Source organism: Lycium barbarum, chromosome 8 (genome assembly GCF_019175385.1).
Source record: "Lycium barbarum isolate Lr01 chromosome 8, ASM1917538v2, whole genome shotgun sequence".
NCBI lineage: Eukaryota > Viridiplantae > Streptophyta > Magnoliopsida > Solanales > Solanaceae > Lycium > Lycium barbarum.
In genome coordinates, this window is record NC_083344.1 from 11,416,236 (window position 1) to 11,433,661 (window position 17,426).

The window sequence follows — 17,426 nt, forward strand, 5'->3', positions numbered from 1 at the left end:
GAAGTGGATGTGGATTTATTTTTTGTACCACATAATACGGACGTGGAAGTGGATGCGGATTTATTTTTGTACCGTATAATACGGACGTGGAAGTGGATTTATTTTTGTACCGTGTAATACGGACGTGGAAGTGGATGTGGATTTACATTTTTTTTGTACCGTGAAATGCGGACGTGGATTTATATTTTTGAACTGTGGAAGTGGACGTGGATTTATTTTTCTGCACTGTGGAAGTGGATGTGGATTTACATTTTTTGTTCCGTGAAATGCGGACGTGGATTTATTTTTCTTGCATTATAAAATTTTGTGGAAGTGGACGTGGATTTATTTTTTGCATTGTGGACGTGGAAGTGGATTTATCTTTTTACATTTTAAACATTGTGGACGTGGACGTGGATTTATTTTTCTTGCATTATAAATTTTGTGGAAGTGGACGTGGATTTATTTTCTGCATTGTAGACGTGAAAGTGGTTTTATCTTTTTACATTGTAGACGTAGACGTGGATTTATTTTTCTTGCATTATAAACCTTTTGAAAGTGGACGTGGATTTACATTTTCACACGAATGACTTCGTGGAAGTGGATTTATATTTTTCCATTATAAAACTTTGTGGAAGTGGACGTGAATTTATTTTATGCATTGTGGATATTGTGGACGTGGAAGTGGATTTATATTTTGTACCACGAAAGTGGACGTGGATTTATATTTTGTACCACGAAAGTGGTCGTGGATTTATATTTTTGTACAGTGGAAGTGGATGTGGATTTATAATTTTTGTACAGTGGAAGTGGATGTGGATTTATATTTCTGTACAGTGGAAGTGGATGTGGATTTATATATTTTGTACAGTGGAAGTGGATCTGGATTTATATTTTTGTACAGTGAAAGTGGATGTGGATTTATATTTTTGTACAGTAGAAGAGGATGTGGATTTATATTTTTAGATTTCCTTAAAATAAACGTGGATGTGGATTTAACTCTCGTTAAGGTGGATATCAATGTCGACTTAATTCCTTTTCAAGTGGAAGCCATAAATTTAATTCATCTCCAGAGTATGTTGTGGATTCAACTTTCGAAACAGGGGTTACAAGTGTAAACTTCTCCAACCCTGTCTTATTTACACATATATTTCTTTATTGCTAACAATTGTTTTTAGCTTGTGGCTTTTGACAATATTAAAGTTGGCATCACACATCAATTCGTGGAACTATTTCTTCGGCAGCGAACTGGGGCAATTTGTCAGGAAGGATAATCAGACTTCCCGACACGGGTCAAGGATCTACCTCGAACACTCGTATCTAATCCCAAGTATTCTACCTGCATTTTTCAGAATTCTCAAGTTCTATCATAATACTCATTGTCATCATAATTCAACACTGGGATAATATTATGCAAAGATTCTGGCCAATCGGGATTCATTAGTCATAAGGTGTCATAGTTGTCCCAGAACTACACTCGACCTGATTCTCGTGCAGTCCGAGATATGTAGGCAACTCAGAGACCGGAGTTCGGTCATAATCCTCTCAAGTTTCCTTTAGCCGGGACAAAATAGGCTATTGAGTCAACGTCTTTGCCCGACAACTCTTTTCATCATTACCGGGCAAAGAGGGACAAGTTGTTGACACCCAATTTTGTCCCGCCTCTCCTCCGAAATACCTACTTACGCTTCTAATATTTTTTTTTTGAAAAATTAAAAATATATATTTATATTTCTACTATAATTATTAGCCTCTTATCAATACCGGCGTTTCATTATTCTATTACAGTTACTATCCATCATTATCATCATCATCATTATTATTATTATTATTATTATTATTATTATTATTATTATTATAATTCACATTTTTTTTATCATTTCGGCATTTTACGAGCTTACGCAGACGCATCACATTTATCTTTGCATAATTAAATAATAGTGTTTATTGCACGGCTATTACAACGCCATTTTTTATTATCTGAGCACTAATGATTGCATATTCTATGTTGACTAATATTTTAACACAAGCTATTTAAATAGATGTAGTAGCCCAATCAACTCATACTATTTTCGGACTAATTCACAAAACCAGTCCACATTTTAATACCTAATCCACATTTCAAATACCAGCCCAATATTTCAAAACGGACCAGCCCAACCCAAATTATTACCCGACCCGACTGGCCCAAATTTTATCCTAAAACCTAATCCTCCCTCCCGCTCCCTTCTCTCTCCTTCTCTCCCTCTCTTCTCCTCCACGCCCACGCCTCTGCCACCCCACTTCTCCTTCACGCCCACGCCTCTGCCACTCCACCATGCCCTGTCCCCCCACGTTGCCACTGCCACCCCACTTCTCCTGTTCCCCACTCCTCTGCATCCTCCACCTTCGTCTGTCCCCCCCGCTCCTCTCTCTCCTTCTTCAACACAAAAACCTAAAGAACCTTATAAATAGTGGTGGAGTGGAATCGAAAAGAGGGAGGATTTTTGGATTCATGAAATTACCCCAAGAAAGGAGGATTTTTTTCGATTCATGAAATTCCCCAAGAACAAGTTTGTTTAGCCGCAGAAATCCCCTAAAGTTTTGAGTTCTTTTGATCGCTTCAAATTCCCGTCTAAAATTATTAAGTCTTCATCAGTTTTAATATCGTTTGGATATTTATTCGAAAATAAAAGATTATTCTGATTCCCTTTTGGTTCCTGCAACTGATTCGAGTCCGAGTAAATTTGAAACCGGAGTCTGTAGTGTTCCAGTGGATATCGAAGTCCCGCACCCACTTCGCTGCACCCGGAGAAGGTCAGTCAACACCCCTTTTATTTATTTATCCATGAATCGAGCACCTTCTGCTTTGTGTTATGTGTTTTTATATGCTTTACATGCTTGTTAGTTAGGCAGCGTCATAATGCTGATAGATATAATTCCCGTTCTGTTTAGATTAATTTGGTTTAGTTCTTATTTAGCTTAAGCTTAGTATGTTTCACTCTTTAGTGGATAATTTGGTCCTCGTTATGTCGTTTGAATAATACTAGCATGTGGTTAGCGGTTTTAAGGCTGTGTGTGACCACTACCTTCTCTGTTTCAGGCTGTGGGTTTATGTTCTTAATGTATTGATAGTCATTTATACGTGTACAATGTTCTCTGTGGACTGTTGTACGCATTTGAAAGCATGTCTAGCAAGGTCAAGTATCATTTCGGTCTGAGGAAGTTTAGAGATTGATGTTTATTATGGTTTAATGTGTTCTTAATCCAAATTGTCCTTTATATTTCGAATGAGTCGATTGTCATCCAAACATGTATTCGCATACATATCAACCTTTTTTTTACTTGGGTTTTGGTTCCTATGCATTCATGAGCAGCTCGATATGTGTTTGTTTTGCTTAATGTTGCAGCTGGTAAGAAAATTATGTTCAGTTATTTAGTTTGTTTTGCTTACTGTGGCAGTTGATGAGGAACTGTATTTAGTCTTTAGTTTGTTTGCTTCATATTGTAGTTGGTATGACACTATGTTTAGTCCTTAAGTCTATTCTGCTTAGTGTTGTAATCTGTATCAAATTACACTCAAAGTGGCCTAGTTTGTTTGTTCAATTTGAAACTGTAATTATAGTTGAAGGAGAAGGACCCTGACGTTTTGGTATTTGAATTACCTGGTTTGCCTAAGTTAGCTTAATCCATTTGAAGCCTTATACGATAAGTTCTATAATTGAGCATGACTGTATGTTTGCCTAGTTTAAACCTTTTTTAACTGCATGTTTTAGCTTAAGCCTATATGAACAAATTCCTTATTTATAAAGGGTCTCGTCCTTCCACTGTTTCTTCGCCCGAGATGGGTAAAAATATGAGTTATGAGAGTGAAAACTAAGTCTGTACACTTAAAGAGAATCAGATTGCCATAAGATGTTCTGTGTTGTCTCTTAATGTCTTGTTTGTCCATTATTTGGCATTTGTCTTTGGTTTATTGGTTATGTGGTTTGTCATAAAGAGGATGCCACTTGATTAGATTACTGTTTAGGTGATTATTGGTATGCTTTAGTTCTCAGCATTTGATTGGGCTTAAGCCAATAGTTTTGAAAGGGTAAATGATAGATTAATGATGGTATGAGCATGAATATAGTTTTCCAAGTGTTTGTGGGTTTTATTCCTATTTGCATTGCGTACAGTTTGGATTGGTTTTATTGTGGAATTGAAACAAAATTCCAGATCTGTCTTTGTTTGAACCTCGGGAATGGTTAATAAAAACATATGACTTTCGAATATGGCTTGGGGTACATCTGTTGGTTTTTCTCTTTGTGTCGTTTGTATTCTTTGAAACCCTAATCAACTAATATAAATTAGCCAAGATAAGCCTTCTTATAGGATAAGATGTTTGAGTTTCCCAGTTCGTATGCCTTCTATGTTTTTTTTTTGCTCTAAATAAGGCTGAACAACAGCTTAGATCCAGCTTCAGTATCTTTAAGTATATGTTAGTGCTCTGTTGGATTCTAAAATATATTGGAGTTTCTCTATTGATAAAACATTCTAACTGTATGTTGTACGATCATTCCATGCTGAGTTGAACCTGTTTAAACTTATTGGCAAGCATTGTATGAATCATATGGGTATATATCTTTAAGGTATATTCGAATAAGGGGTGAAGCTGCTGCAGCTGATTAAATTTGGAGTGAAATTTCAAATATGCACGTTCACTTGACTATCTATTTGAACCATATTAAGATATCTGGGTAATCCTTTTCTAGCTATACGTATAACTGTGCTTTGTGCTTGCTTTGGGATGTCTTTGGTGCTCGCGAATTTCCTTCCTTCTTTCTGCATTTTTTTTCTGCTTGTATGGGTTTGTCCCCGCCCTGCCTGATTTTTTTTTTCTGTGGTATGGTATACTTCAAAGTATACATTGTATATAAACCTTAATGTATATCCGGGTATACAAGGACCGTATATTAATATATACCTTTCAGGTATACCAGGTATACTCTGAATATTTTGTGCTATTGCATTTGTCTATGCAGTTTATATATGACCTATCGACCTGTTTTGAATTTGTACATGTTTAACCTTATTCGTCGATTAGATACTAATCCTCTTCCTTTCTTTTGTTTTATGCATGACCATCGCATACGAGTCCGAGGGACTCCTCATCCTCCGCATTCGATGTTGGGCTAAAAGCCCAACAAAATCCTCCTCTCGAGTCAGCCCACCCGCAGCAAAAATTTAAAAAGGAATTCTAGGCCGAGGCCCATAACAGTGGAAGCAGACAGCAGCAGCCCAAAATGGGCTAGGCCCATCTCATTACATCTTTCTACACCTCTATTTTATGTTGTTGCATTTAATTTGTATTATGGGATTAACTTTTATTTTGTTTTTATTTTCTTAACCTAGATGAATCCTAATGAATTAGTAGGTTTAGCTTTAGTATAATGGGTAGTAAATTTAAGATAGATATTAACATTAGTTCCATAAGTTTCATTCCCTTTTATGTTAAAATTATTTATAGTATTTATTAATTGGAATAATTGATTTGCAAAATGGCATGCCTATATATTTTAAGTAAAAAAGAATCATATTTTATCATAAATGTTTCAAAACGCCACTAATACGCAAATATAAACTCAAGCATATTTTGTAAATGACCCTTCAAGTTTGGAGTCAATCACGTATATTTTCAGCTATGCATAGTTAATGAGAAATGATAAAAGGATAAATAAACTCATATTAGCTATTTTTGTGCATACTCCTAAATCATAAAAGAATCAATTAATATGTATTTATAAACCTATTTTTATATAGCATTATTATATTTTTCTTTCAAAACCTTAGCAACATTTTGTGAATTTTATTTTAAAGAGTATTTAAAATCCTCTTTTATGCAAAATATCTTTTACAAGTTTTATTTCTAAATAGCATCTTATTTAAAGTCTTAGCAATATTTATAAGTTTTATTTAAAATGGCATTTAAAGTCCTCTTTTATACAAATTCTCATTTTAATTAATTAACCTAAGTTTGGCCGGACAACCGTAGTTAACGGATTCTAAAGGATGTCTAACCCCTTCCCTTTAGGAAAATATAGAGCCCTTACCTGGAATCACATTGGTTAAGCAGACTTTTAACGAAGGTTTAGTTTTAACTTTGCCTTAGTTAACCTCTAGGTGTCCTAATTCACCGTTAAATTAATTAGGTGGCGACTCCTTAAAATAAAATAAATAGGAATCACCAATATGTTGTACTCTACTATAACCCGGTTAAAATGGGGTATAACAGCGGTGCTCGGCAGGTAGGGCCCGAGTGCTCGTCATGGCCTTCCAGTTTGGGTCGTGACAAGTAGATGCCTCTTTGTATGTACAAGGCTCGTGTAAATTAAGCATGGTACAATAACACTGATAATCATGAAGATAATTAGGACGATGTTTCTCTCTTTCTTGATGTTTAAAAGAAGATAAGGTGTTATCAGGAAGAAGAGAAGATGAGGGTACCTCAGGATTAGTATTAGTATCAACTGTGGGGCCATCAATTTGAGATTCATCATGAGAAGTGGATGTTGTACTATTATCATGAACTGGACCATCAGATAGGGCTTCACCAAAGGAAATGGTTGAACCTTGGGGTGCAATGTTTAACTCACCAAATGAACCTGCATCAAAATCGCTTTGAAGGAGCTCAACAAAAGGACTAGAAAAGAATGACACTCGACTTGATGGAATAAACTCAAACGTTGACAGTGAGGAAATGGCTAAACCATCAGATGGGGCTTCACCAAAGGAAATGGCTGAACCCTGGGGTGCAATGTTTAACTCACCAGATGAACCTGCATCAAAATCACTTTGAAAGAGCTCAACAGAAGGATGAGAAAAAAATGACACTCAACTTGATGGAATAGACTCAAACTTTGACAGTAAGAAAAATTTAATATGTTCCCAAAAGACAACATGACGAGATATACGAATACAATTTGACACAGGATCCCAATAACGATAACCTTTATGTTCTATCCCACATCTTAAAAAGAAACAAACTCGAGCACGAGGATCTAATTTTGTGTATTCATGTGTTTGAAGATGGATAAAACAAGCACAACCAAATACTTTAATTAATGTGTAGTCATGAGCTACCTTATAAAGTCGTTCATAAGAAGAGAAGTTTCCAAGAACAGAAGATAGGAGTCTGTTGATAGTAAATACTGTCGTAAGAGCTACTTTACCGCAAAAACGCTCAAGACAAGATGAAGAAATAATCATGGCCCGAAAAGAATCAAGGATATATCGATGCTTCCGTTCTGCTTGTCCATTTTGTTGGCAGGTACCGGGGTAAGAAAATTCAGAAAGTGTACCATTTTCAGACAAGAAATTCAAAAGATTAGAACTACAATATTCCATAGCATTCTAGCGATGAAAAACTTTGATAATTTTACCAAATTGAGTTTTAATCATATTGGCAAAATTAATATATATTTGAGATAATTCTGAACAATTTTTCGTCAGATATATCCATGTAAACCGGGAAAAATCATCAATAAAAATGACAAAGTATCGTGACCCAATCATGCTCGGTACTGGATAAGGCCCCCAAACATCAGAATGAATAAGATTAAAAGGAGATTCTGAAATAGAAGTATTATTATTAAAAGCTAAAGCAGGTTGTTTGGCCTGTTTATACGCAATACAATCCAAACTTTTCTCATCAACATGACCTAACAACCCACTAGAAATTAAAGGGCAAAGTTTACTCAAAGAACAATGACAAAGACATTGATGCCACAAAGACAGAGGAAAACTAGAAGCAACAACACATAATCGAGACACAGAAAATGATTGAGGAACGTGCAGACTGGTGAGTTCAAACATACGCCCAACTTTACGGCCTCTCCCAATGATTTGTCCCGTCTGAGGGTCCTGCACTTGACAACCGCGAGAAGAAAAGTTTACATCATATCCAGAATCACATAATTGTCCAACAGAGATAAGATTAAATTTTAATTTGGGAATAACAAAAGTATCAAGCAAGGAAAGATCTGATGAAGAAATAGATCCCTTATGACTAACATTCATATTGGATCCATCAGCGATATTAATATAAGATGGGCTGGAAAGAGCAGTCAGAGAAGAAAAAATCTTAGAAAAGTGTGTCATGTGATTACAATATGCTGAATCATAGTACCAAGATGAATTACCTGAGGGAGTAACTAGGGCTGCAAGGGGTATTACCAGTTGAAGAGAGGATTTGACTGAGGAGAGATTGAAGGTCAACTGATGAGGCAACTGATGAAGTCCCAAAATTGTTGGCTGCTGCAAGTACAGGATTTGAAGGTTGATTCACACGAGATTGATTTTTGTTCTGAGGACGAGTAGGACAGTTCTCAATCAAGTGATCTTCCTTTTTACCATACCGGCATATTAGAGGACAATTCCTAGAGATATGAACCTTTTTCTTGACAATTCCTAGAGATATGAACCTTTTTCTTACATTTATTGCATTCAATAGTTGGGCAATCGTGTAAAAAGTGACCAGTTTGACGGCAATTGCGACAAAATTTGCCACCAATCCTGTTAGTGACTGCAAAAACCGAATCATCTATTGGTCGCGAAAGGCTTAAATGAGTTTTTTCAGATTTAAGGTAAGGAAGAACATCTTCAAGAGTAGGCAAAGGTTGTTGATTAAGCAATCCAGCCCGGGTTGGTTCATAATCATTAGTAAGAGCGATCAAGAATTGAATCAATTTATCATTATTGCAGTAAGCTAAAAACTTGGCAGCATCATCAGAATTTTTCAACATAGGTTCGGACAAGGTCAATTAGTTCCAGATGGATTCCATCTTAGAAAGGAATTCATAAACAAGTTCCCTCTTTTGTTGGAACAGAAGTTCCCATACCTCTTTTGCAGTGTCAAATTGTCCAAATTGAAGATGAATACTTGGAACAGAAGTGTTACGAAGCCATGTAATGATCTGATGATTTCGGCTATCCCAATCCTCCAAACGATCAACAAACTTTTCATTGATTTCAGTCTCACCTTGCTTTGGACAGGTTAAATCACCAGTGACATATCGCCACAACTTTCTCCCTTTCAGAAAACTACGCATTGCCTCAAACCAATGACGATGGTTAGGTCCATTGCGAACAACAGAAATAGATTGAGAAATATCATTCTTGTCCATGATATTCGCTCAATAAATTGACATCGACAAAGAAAGAGAAGAAAAAACAGAAGAGACCCAGCAAAGTGATGGAGCGGTAAGTGCTATCAACAAATTAACACGAGAAGAAAAGAAGAGTGAATATGAATTCAAACGACAGGCTCTGATACCATGTTAGAAACAGAGAACGAGAAACCAGAGAGAGTTTGGAGAATGAATGTTTATATTCATTACATACATACAAGAGATTACATCCCTATTATACACAAGAAAGTAAGAAGCAAAAGGAAATAAAATACCTACAATTAATGTAGATTCTCTAGAATATTCTACAATTAAGGTCTAATTATATTCTACCATATTTAAATATCTCTACAATATTTATCATATTTTAACAGTTGACATAGCGAAAGAAGTGTATGCACTTTCTTTAGGGACGTGAATTGACAAAAAAAAAGCGTTTTACTTTTTTCTTTCTTAAAAACTCACATTTTCATTAGTTTCTATATAGGGGCAAGGACACATCACATTCAAAGAACTCATCGTCTCTAAATAAACGCGGTGAATTAGTTCTTGCGAACATTATGATTTGTTGAATGAGTGAAACTCAATCACTACGTGAAAAATAATCCTCTTGACAGATTTCTAAATTGCAAAATTTGTTGAAACGAGATATTTTTCACTTCTCCTCCTTATTATGGAGATTCAGCGGCGTGTGTTCGAATTTTACTAAGTTGAAAGTTTAATGACTGAGATAGGTATGTTGAGAGATCAAAATCGATTAGCATCATATGCTTGTGTTCTTGCATTATTACGCTTTCTGGCTTCAAATCTCTTTATACAATTCCTAATCCATGTAGATGTTCCAATACTAGTACCAATTCCCCAGCTCTCTAATATTCAAGAAGTTTTTTAACAAAAGTTTCCTAGCGGAAAAGTCAGTTCTAGAAATACAAGATAGGTCTCAAGTTCTAGAAATACAAGATAGGTCTCATGATTATTTGCTTACTTATTGAAACATTCCTTCTCTAACAAACTGTTCTAAAACACAAATTACCAGCAGAATTTTTCTTTACATCTGATTATGTTAATGGTAGTTTTGGAATCCATCTCTAGCCCTGTTTGGATTTTGCTTAGCAATATGAGGTTGTCATTCAGTGAGGAAGAAGACAACGACGGAAAATTTGACATTTGTTTTTTATACTATATTAGAAGCAGGAGTTGGGGTGGTTTCGTCGTCCACCTCTAACTGATGTATTAAAAAAAAAAAAGGTGGACCCACACTAAAAAAAATCAAGCAATATAAAAATAAAAATAAAATAAAATAAAGTGGACCCCAACACCTCCAAATTCATGTTAAAAAAAAGAAGTGAACCCCATATTAAAAAAATCAAGCAATATAAAAAATAAAAAATAAAAATGCACCCCATATTAAAAAATCAAACAATATTCATGTAATTCAAAGTACCCCCATTAAGTCAATAATGGTGGATTCGTTGCCATATGCGTATCAACCAATGAAATTATTGTACAGCAAAAAACGTGAACCCCATATTATTGTTTTTTTTTTCAAAAGGTTAAGTAGTCAAACCATACAATTTCCTTTTTTTCTTATATTAGCCTGATATCTAATCTAGATATTTAACTGTTGTATTTGCTATTCCGCCATGTCATTTATTTATTATGTTTACTAAAATAAATATACTTAAAATATTTATATTTTAAAATAAGATAGAATTTAATTACTTTTTCATTTTTATTCTTACTCAAATAAATGTGAAAAGAGATTAATGTCGTAAAAGAAAAAATAATATTAACTAGAGATCAAATAATAAATAAGGTAAATTCGCCAAATTATAATTCTAATTGACATTTCCTTAAAAAAACGTACAAAAGACAACATGACAAGTAAAATGAGCTAAACCAAGAATATTCACCAAAAATTAAAAAATAATAGTTCTTCGTTTAAATAGAAAATCAAATTTCTACTTTGTTTCGTTTTAAACATGTAAAAGTAATATAATAATTTGAATTAGAATTATCCAAATCAAAATTTGATAAAAAATAATAAGTATTGTTTAGGCCTAATCTACATACATTAATAATAGAATATTTTACACTTTTAAATTAATCGAATTAAAATTCAAAATATCAACTGATGCTTAAATATTGCGATTATTTTGTCTCAAAGAGAGGAAAATAATTTCCTTTTAAACAAGTCATTCTCTTTTAAAAAGTATTAATAAATTTTTGCAAACTTTATATTCGTAGCAAATACTAATATAATAAAGTTTTGAATACGGAGCACAAACTACAGTGTTATATTAATCGTGTTTTGAACATAGTGTATGCATTCATTTTAGGATTGGCGCTCTCTAGTTGTGATAAGCTTCTTGTTGGATTACTTGGACGACTTGAGGTATGTTAAGGCTAACTTTCATTCTTTTTGGCATGATCCTTATGAACGTAAACATAACGCTACTCTAAAATGAATTCAATTCTTAGTAGCTAGGGATATTCCATGTTGATTAATGTTTTAAACATGTAAAATTAATTTAATAATTTGAATTAGAATTATCCAAATCAAAATTTGATAAAAAATAATAAGTATGGTTTAGGTCTAATCTACATACATTAACAATAGAATATTTTACACTTTTGAATTAATCGAATTAAAATTCAAAATATCAACTGATGCTTAAATATTGCGATTATTTTGTCTCAAAGAGAGGAAAATAATTTCCTTTTAAACAAGTCTTCTCTTTTAAAAAGTATTAATAAATTTTTGCAAACTTTATATTCGTAGCAAATACTAATATAATAAAGTTTTGAATACGGAGCACAAACTAAAATGTTATATTAATCGTGTTTTGAACATAGTGTATGCATTCATTTTAGGAGTGGCGCTCTCTAGTTGTGATAAGCTTCTTGTTGGATTACTTGGACGACTTGAGGTATGTTAAGGCTAACTTTCATTCTTTTTGACATGATCCTTATGAACGTAAACATAACGCTACTCTAAAATGAATTCAATTCTTAGTAGCTAGGGATATTCCATGTTGATTAATGTTTTAAACATGTAAAATTAATTTAATAATTTGAATTAGAATTATCCAAATCAAAATTTGATAAAAAATAATAAGTATTGTTTAGGTCTAATCTACATACATTAACAATAGAATATTTTACACTTTTGAATTAATCGAATTAAAATTCAAAATATCAACTGATGCTTAAATATTGCGATTATTTTGTCTCAAAGAGAAGAAAATAATTTCCCTTTAAACAAGTCTTCTCTTTTAAAAAATATTAATAAATTTTTGCAAACTTTATATTCGTAACAAATACTAATATAATAAAGTTTTGAATACGAAGCACAAACTATAATGTTATATTAATCGTGTTTTGAACATAGTATATGTATATCAAACTTATGTATGTTTATTAGTAATATAAAATATATATATTGTCATTATCCAAACACAACTACATAAACATAGATACACTATAATCCAAAGTGTTAGACCCGTACGCAGCATGGGCATACGCCATCTAATCAGGAATAAAAAGATGAGCAGTGGATGTTTGACAGAAGCAGAAGACCATAGAGAAATTTTATTTTTTCGTAAGAAAACCATTTTTTTAATTTTAACTACAACTTGACATGGTTGTTCTTCATTCATTACTTTTTCCATGACACCGCGTGTGAGCTTCACACACTTCCTTTTTTAGTACATTCAATACACTTATGAATATACTTGAAGTGTCGAATAGGAACAAACATTTAGGTATCAAAATGAAAATTGGTGACAACAAGGGACGCATGAATTTGGCCAAAAGGAAATAGAAGCTTATAGAGTGACAATATCAGTCTAATATAAGCTGCCAAGATTATAAAACTGGAAGAGAGTGACAACATCAGTCTAATATAGCTGCCAAATTTAAATCATGATATAAGCAGCAAAAGAAGACAACCAACTCCAGCGAGCTTTTAAAAAGGAAAACATTAACAAAAACATGCCACCACTCCCAGCTCTTCCAAAATAACCTTCTTAAGCTTCAGCAAATCTGGCATTGAAGAACAATTTCATAGGTGAGACACAATATCCCAAGGAGAATTGTAGATGAGTCTTCAATAAGCAGATATACAGACGAGTTTTCAATGAAATATATGCTTACCCCAATTCAGAGAGCTTCAAGTGAGCCTCAGCATAGTCAGCAAAGAAGGCATCTTCATCCTGACATAAGCAAAGAGTTGCTCCTATCAGTCATACAGCCGGCAATTACAACTTACATGAAAAGTATTTAAAGTTTATATATACTGACTGCAGCATATTTCTCAACAAGGGGACAGAAAGCAGGATCACTGAGGAGAGCCTTATCTGATGGCAACTGTAAAAGCCCTTCTTTTTCCCCACTCAAAAGCTCCCTGACAATAATAAATATGTCTTATAAACAAAATAGACTGATAATATTGGAGAACTTTTTTTTCGAAGAAGTATTCCACAAACGGAGAACTGAAAAAGATCATGTATGCTTACTGTTCTTACGTAAAGTATGAGTTGTCAAAGATGAGGGGATTGGCAGTCCAAGGTCCCTCAAAACCAGAACGCTCCTTGTGGCACCTTCCCTGGAGAAAAATATCACTAAGAAAATAAGTACGGAGGAATAGAACCTCGCAACAAATATACTTAAACAGTAAAAGCAGGAAACAAACCAAGGTATGACCACCAGAGAGTGCAACAATATCCTTGTCAGAAAGACCCATTTGTTTCACAAACACGTCCCTCAAGTGGTCAGAGCCTGCATTAGGTTTTCATATTATTATCAAGGCAGGCAAATTGAAAGAAACTTATGTTCCTCATCACAATGTTCTGCAATCAGAATCTGCTATATAAAGCTATAATAAGACAATTTGCAAAGGAAGAACTTACCCTTGGTGGCATCAGGCAAGCGACCTTCAACAGGTGGTTCTGGCTTGTCCTGGCATAGCAACGTTAACATAAATTCAGATTTCACCAAAGGAGTAATTTAATATAGACATGATAAAGTCACTTATAGATCAGCAAGAAAATTTTAATGAAGTACTAAATGCAAAAAGAGAACAATCACTTTACAAATCATTAAAATATGGGGCAAGAAAACAGATTTCAAATAAATCAAACAGTATGGCCTTCTCAAAAAACCAACTGCAAAATTAGAATCCAGTTGGTATAAATATGATTAGTCATGCAGACGGATGAACATGACACATTTTTAGTATAAAAATAATACAAAGTTTCTGTACATTAAGAAGGAAAAGGAAGATGAGTATGAATCATCAAATTAGAATTCAGCATATGCATATCATAATGTCTTATTTAACCAATACCATTTGGGCAACAATCCACTGATAATATTGGAAAGGACTAGGATAGAAGTTCCCGGTATCACATGTCAGTTTTTCCTTACGGATCAGGCCTCAAATTTGAAAGTAAGAACTATTCATTACATGTCAAAGACAGTCTGACTCTGACTAACCTCTCTACCAGGATGAAAGGGAACATCAGGTCCTCCGGTAACTTCAACAGCAACAACACCAGCCAACTGCACCAAAAAGAAAATAACAAGTCAGTTCTGCACTTTGTGTAAGCATAACGTAAAAAATACAGACGCAACAACCAATACAAGAGTACATACTTGATAGAAATCAGCATGGGAGAGGATAGGAAACTGCTCCCTAATGGGCTCCAAGAGTCGGAGAGCAATGTAAATACCATTGTTTGCTCCATGTGATTGCTCAGCTTTGAACCTCATGGTACCAAAAGGACCTCCAGTTTTGGAACACACATCATAGGTACCAGCAGAGTGCCATCTGAAACAACATAAAATATCTTCAAGGCCACTAAACAATTTTCCCTTTCTTTTTTTTTTTTTGGGAAAATTACGCTCTATGTCTACTAGGAGAAAATATCTACACCACGTAGCCCATATTTTGAGTTGGTTACCCGGTTTAGTCCATATTTGTGTATAAACACCTTTTATACACAAATATACACTTCAATACAAGGTTGATACATTATGTATAATGCTTTCCCCTAGGTATAATGTTGTAATATTGTATATTGGGCTACGTGGCTTAATATTTTGTGTCGAGCAGTGTATTTTTGAAAATTTCCCTTCTTCTTTTTCTCGGAAAAGAGTTACTGCTACATCTCAATTCAGCTAACACTTCCTTTTTCAAATATACATAAATGTGTAATACCATCTTCCATACACAATCCTCAAATATTACAATTCATTATACCATTTGATCTAATGTGTTGTATTCACTGTCAAACTAATCATCCAACCATTAACTTACGCAAGACGGAGCATAAAACATAGCTACACTATCATCATTAATACAAGAACAATGCCAAATTAACTTACGCTAGACGGAGCATAATAGGAGCACAATTCTTGTCAGCAATGAGTCCTCTAAGTTTCCTTTTACATTTGTCAACAGCCTTAAGGTACTCCTCGCTTACGGTGGGATAGCACTTACCCATAGTAACTGTTCTACACAATAATTAAGCACAAATAAAATCCCAAGTTTCACAGTCCAATACATATCAAGATATTAACTATAGTAAAGAAGGCTTATGTATTTGTCACAAAACCATTGTAGTTAGAGAAAACATAAATATAATGTGTAAACAGATCATTTATTGCTTTACATAGAGAAATCAAAAGATAGTCTATCAACCTTGTATATATAAAAGTGTATATAAAAGGTGTTTATACATAACTATGGGCTAAATAGGTAACAAACTCAAAATATAGGCTACGTGGCGTAAATATTTTCTCCTAGTAGACATAGAGCGTCATTTTCCCTTCAGACTACGGACACAAACTTCAGAAAAGAAAAGAAAAGTATTTGACAAAAACTGCTTAATTTGAGAAGTGTTTCAGAAAAATAGAAGAAGTTGTTTGTGTTTGGCTAATTTATTTAAAAAGTTCTTTTGACTCTTTTAATAAGCAGATAGTACTGTTTGGCTAACCTTCACGAAAAATGACAAATATGAATCTATCAAGATTATTTTGCAGAGAGAAACTATTTTGAATATCTATTATGAAAAGCTTTTACTTTTATTTAATTAAAATTTAAAAGTACATATTCAAATTTTCAATTATATAATAAAAAATAAATATTAAATATTGATATTAATTTAAATATACTAGAAAACAACAACCAAAATAAAATTCAAAATCATTCCACAAATTGGTGATGGATATAGGGTAAATATATATTTATGATACTTTTGTCTCCGCTTCTACTTAAAAATAGTTTTAATAAATGACTAAACAACTTAAAAGAAAAACGCTTTGGACCTCAAAACCGCTAGGCCAAACAGACTCCAAAACCTCTGGTCAAACTAAAATCGGAGTTAAAACATCTACATGACTATACACATTCATCGGGAAAAAACATATATACACAATTTTTTAAGAAAAGTAAATAAATAAATAAATATATATATATATATATATATATGTAAAATCACAGATCCGCTTGTGTTAAGAGCACATAATCCAGCGGACAAAAAAAAGGCATTAGAGAAACAAAAATTCTCATATATCAAACTAAAAATCGTGGTCAAAAACATCTATGCACATATTTCACAACATCAAAGCCATAACAAGTGAATGAAATATATAATTAAAAAAAAACACACACTCACACACAAAAATAGAACTGCATTTGAGATGAGAACCTGAAAAGGCAGATATATCGAGAAAAAGGGTAAAATGTTAGAGTAGCACAAGCAGACCACAAGCACTGTAATGAAAGAACATTTATAAAGCCAAATGGGAGGAAACGAAGGTTCTATTAAATGAATGTTGACCGTAGGATTAAGATGATCGTGTGGCTAAGGATTGAGGTATGAATTAGACAGCTGAGATTGGTTCCATATAGTGTAATCAGTAATGTTATTAATGATTTCCGTTTTTAAAGATTGAAATATGAATAGTGTAATGTAATTGAATGGTTTCCTTTTGTTTAAATTTAATAATGTAATGGATTCGTTGTATGGGTAGGTGAGTGAATTGAAAATTGAAGGAAAGTATGACGAATTCTTGTTATTGGGAAAAGTCGAATTTGAATTTTCTGCATCGTGGACTCCAGAAACGTTTTACTCCGTACTATTTTTTAAAATTTTTTTGTCAAAACGTTTCACCAAGCAGGCGTTTGGCCATCAATTTTCAAACCATAATTTCAAACTAGCGTTTGGTTATCAATTTTCAGTCATAGTTTGAAATCATGGTTTGAACCCAAATCATTCAAAAAACATGATTTGAGGT

At 33.6% G+C, this 17,426-nt stretch overlaps 1 protein-coding gene across 4 annotated transcripts; it reads right to left on the reverse strand.

Moving 5' to 3' along the window:
* Nucleotides 1-12,929: 12,929 nt before the first annotated feature.
* Nucleotides 12,930-17,167, reverse strand: LOC132605926 (L-ascorbate peroxidase 1, cytosolic-like). Of its 4 annotated transcripts, none has more exons than XM_060319200.1 (10): nucleotides 16,805-17,167; nucleotides 15,513-15,641; nucleotides 14,781-14,955; nucleotides 14,622-14,687; nucleotides 14,036-14,084; nucleotides 13,819-13,904; nucleotides 13,652-13,731; nucleotides 13,428-13,530; nucleotides 13,281-13,339; nucleotides 12,930-13,169 (listed from the first exon to the last, which is right to left on the reverse strand). In XM_060319200.1, the coding sequence occupies exons 1-10, from the start codon at nucleotides 16,822-16,824 to the stop codon at nucleotides 13,154-13,156; spliced, it is 783 nt and encodes a 260-aa protein (XP_060175183.1). In that variant the 5' UTR covers nucleotides 16,825-17,167; the 3' UTR covers nucleotides 12,930-13,153. The 4 variants fall into 4 exon arrangements, with proteins under 4 accessions (XP_060175183.1, XP_060175188.1, XP_060175185.1 ...); XM_060319205.1 differs by having other exon boundaries at nucleotides 15,513-15,636; nucleotides 16,805-17,165; XM_060319202.1 differs by having other exon boundaries at nucleotides 15,513-15,636; nucleotides 16,838-17,164.
* Between the last annotated feature and the right edge of the window lie 259 nt (nucleotides 17,168-17,426).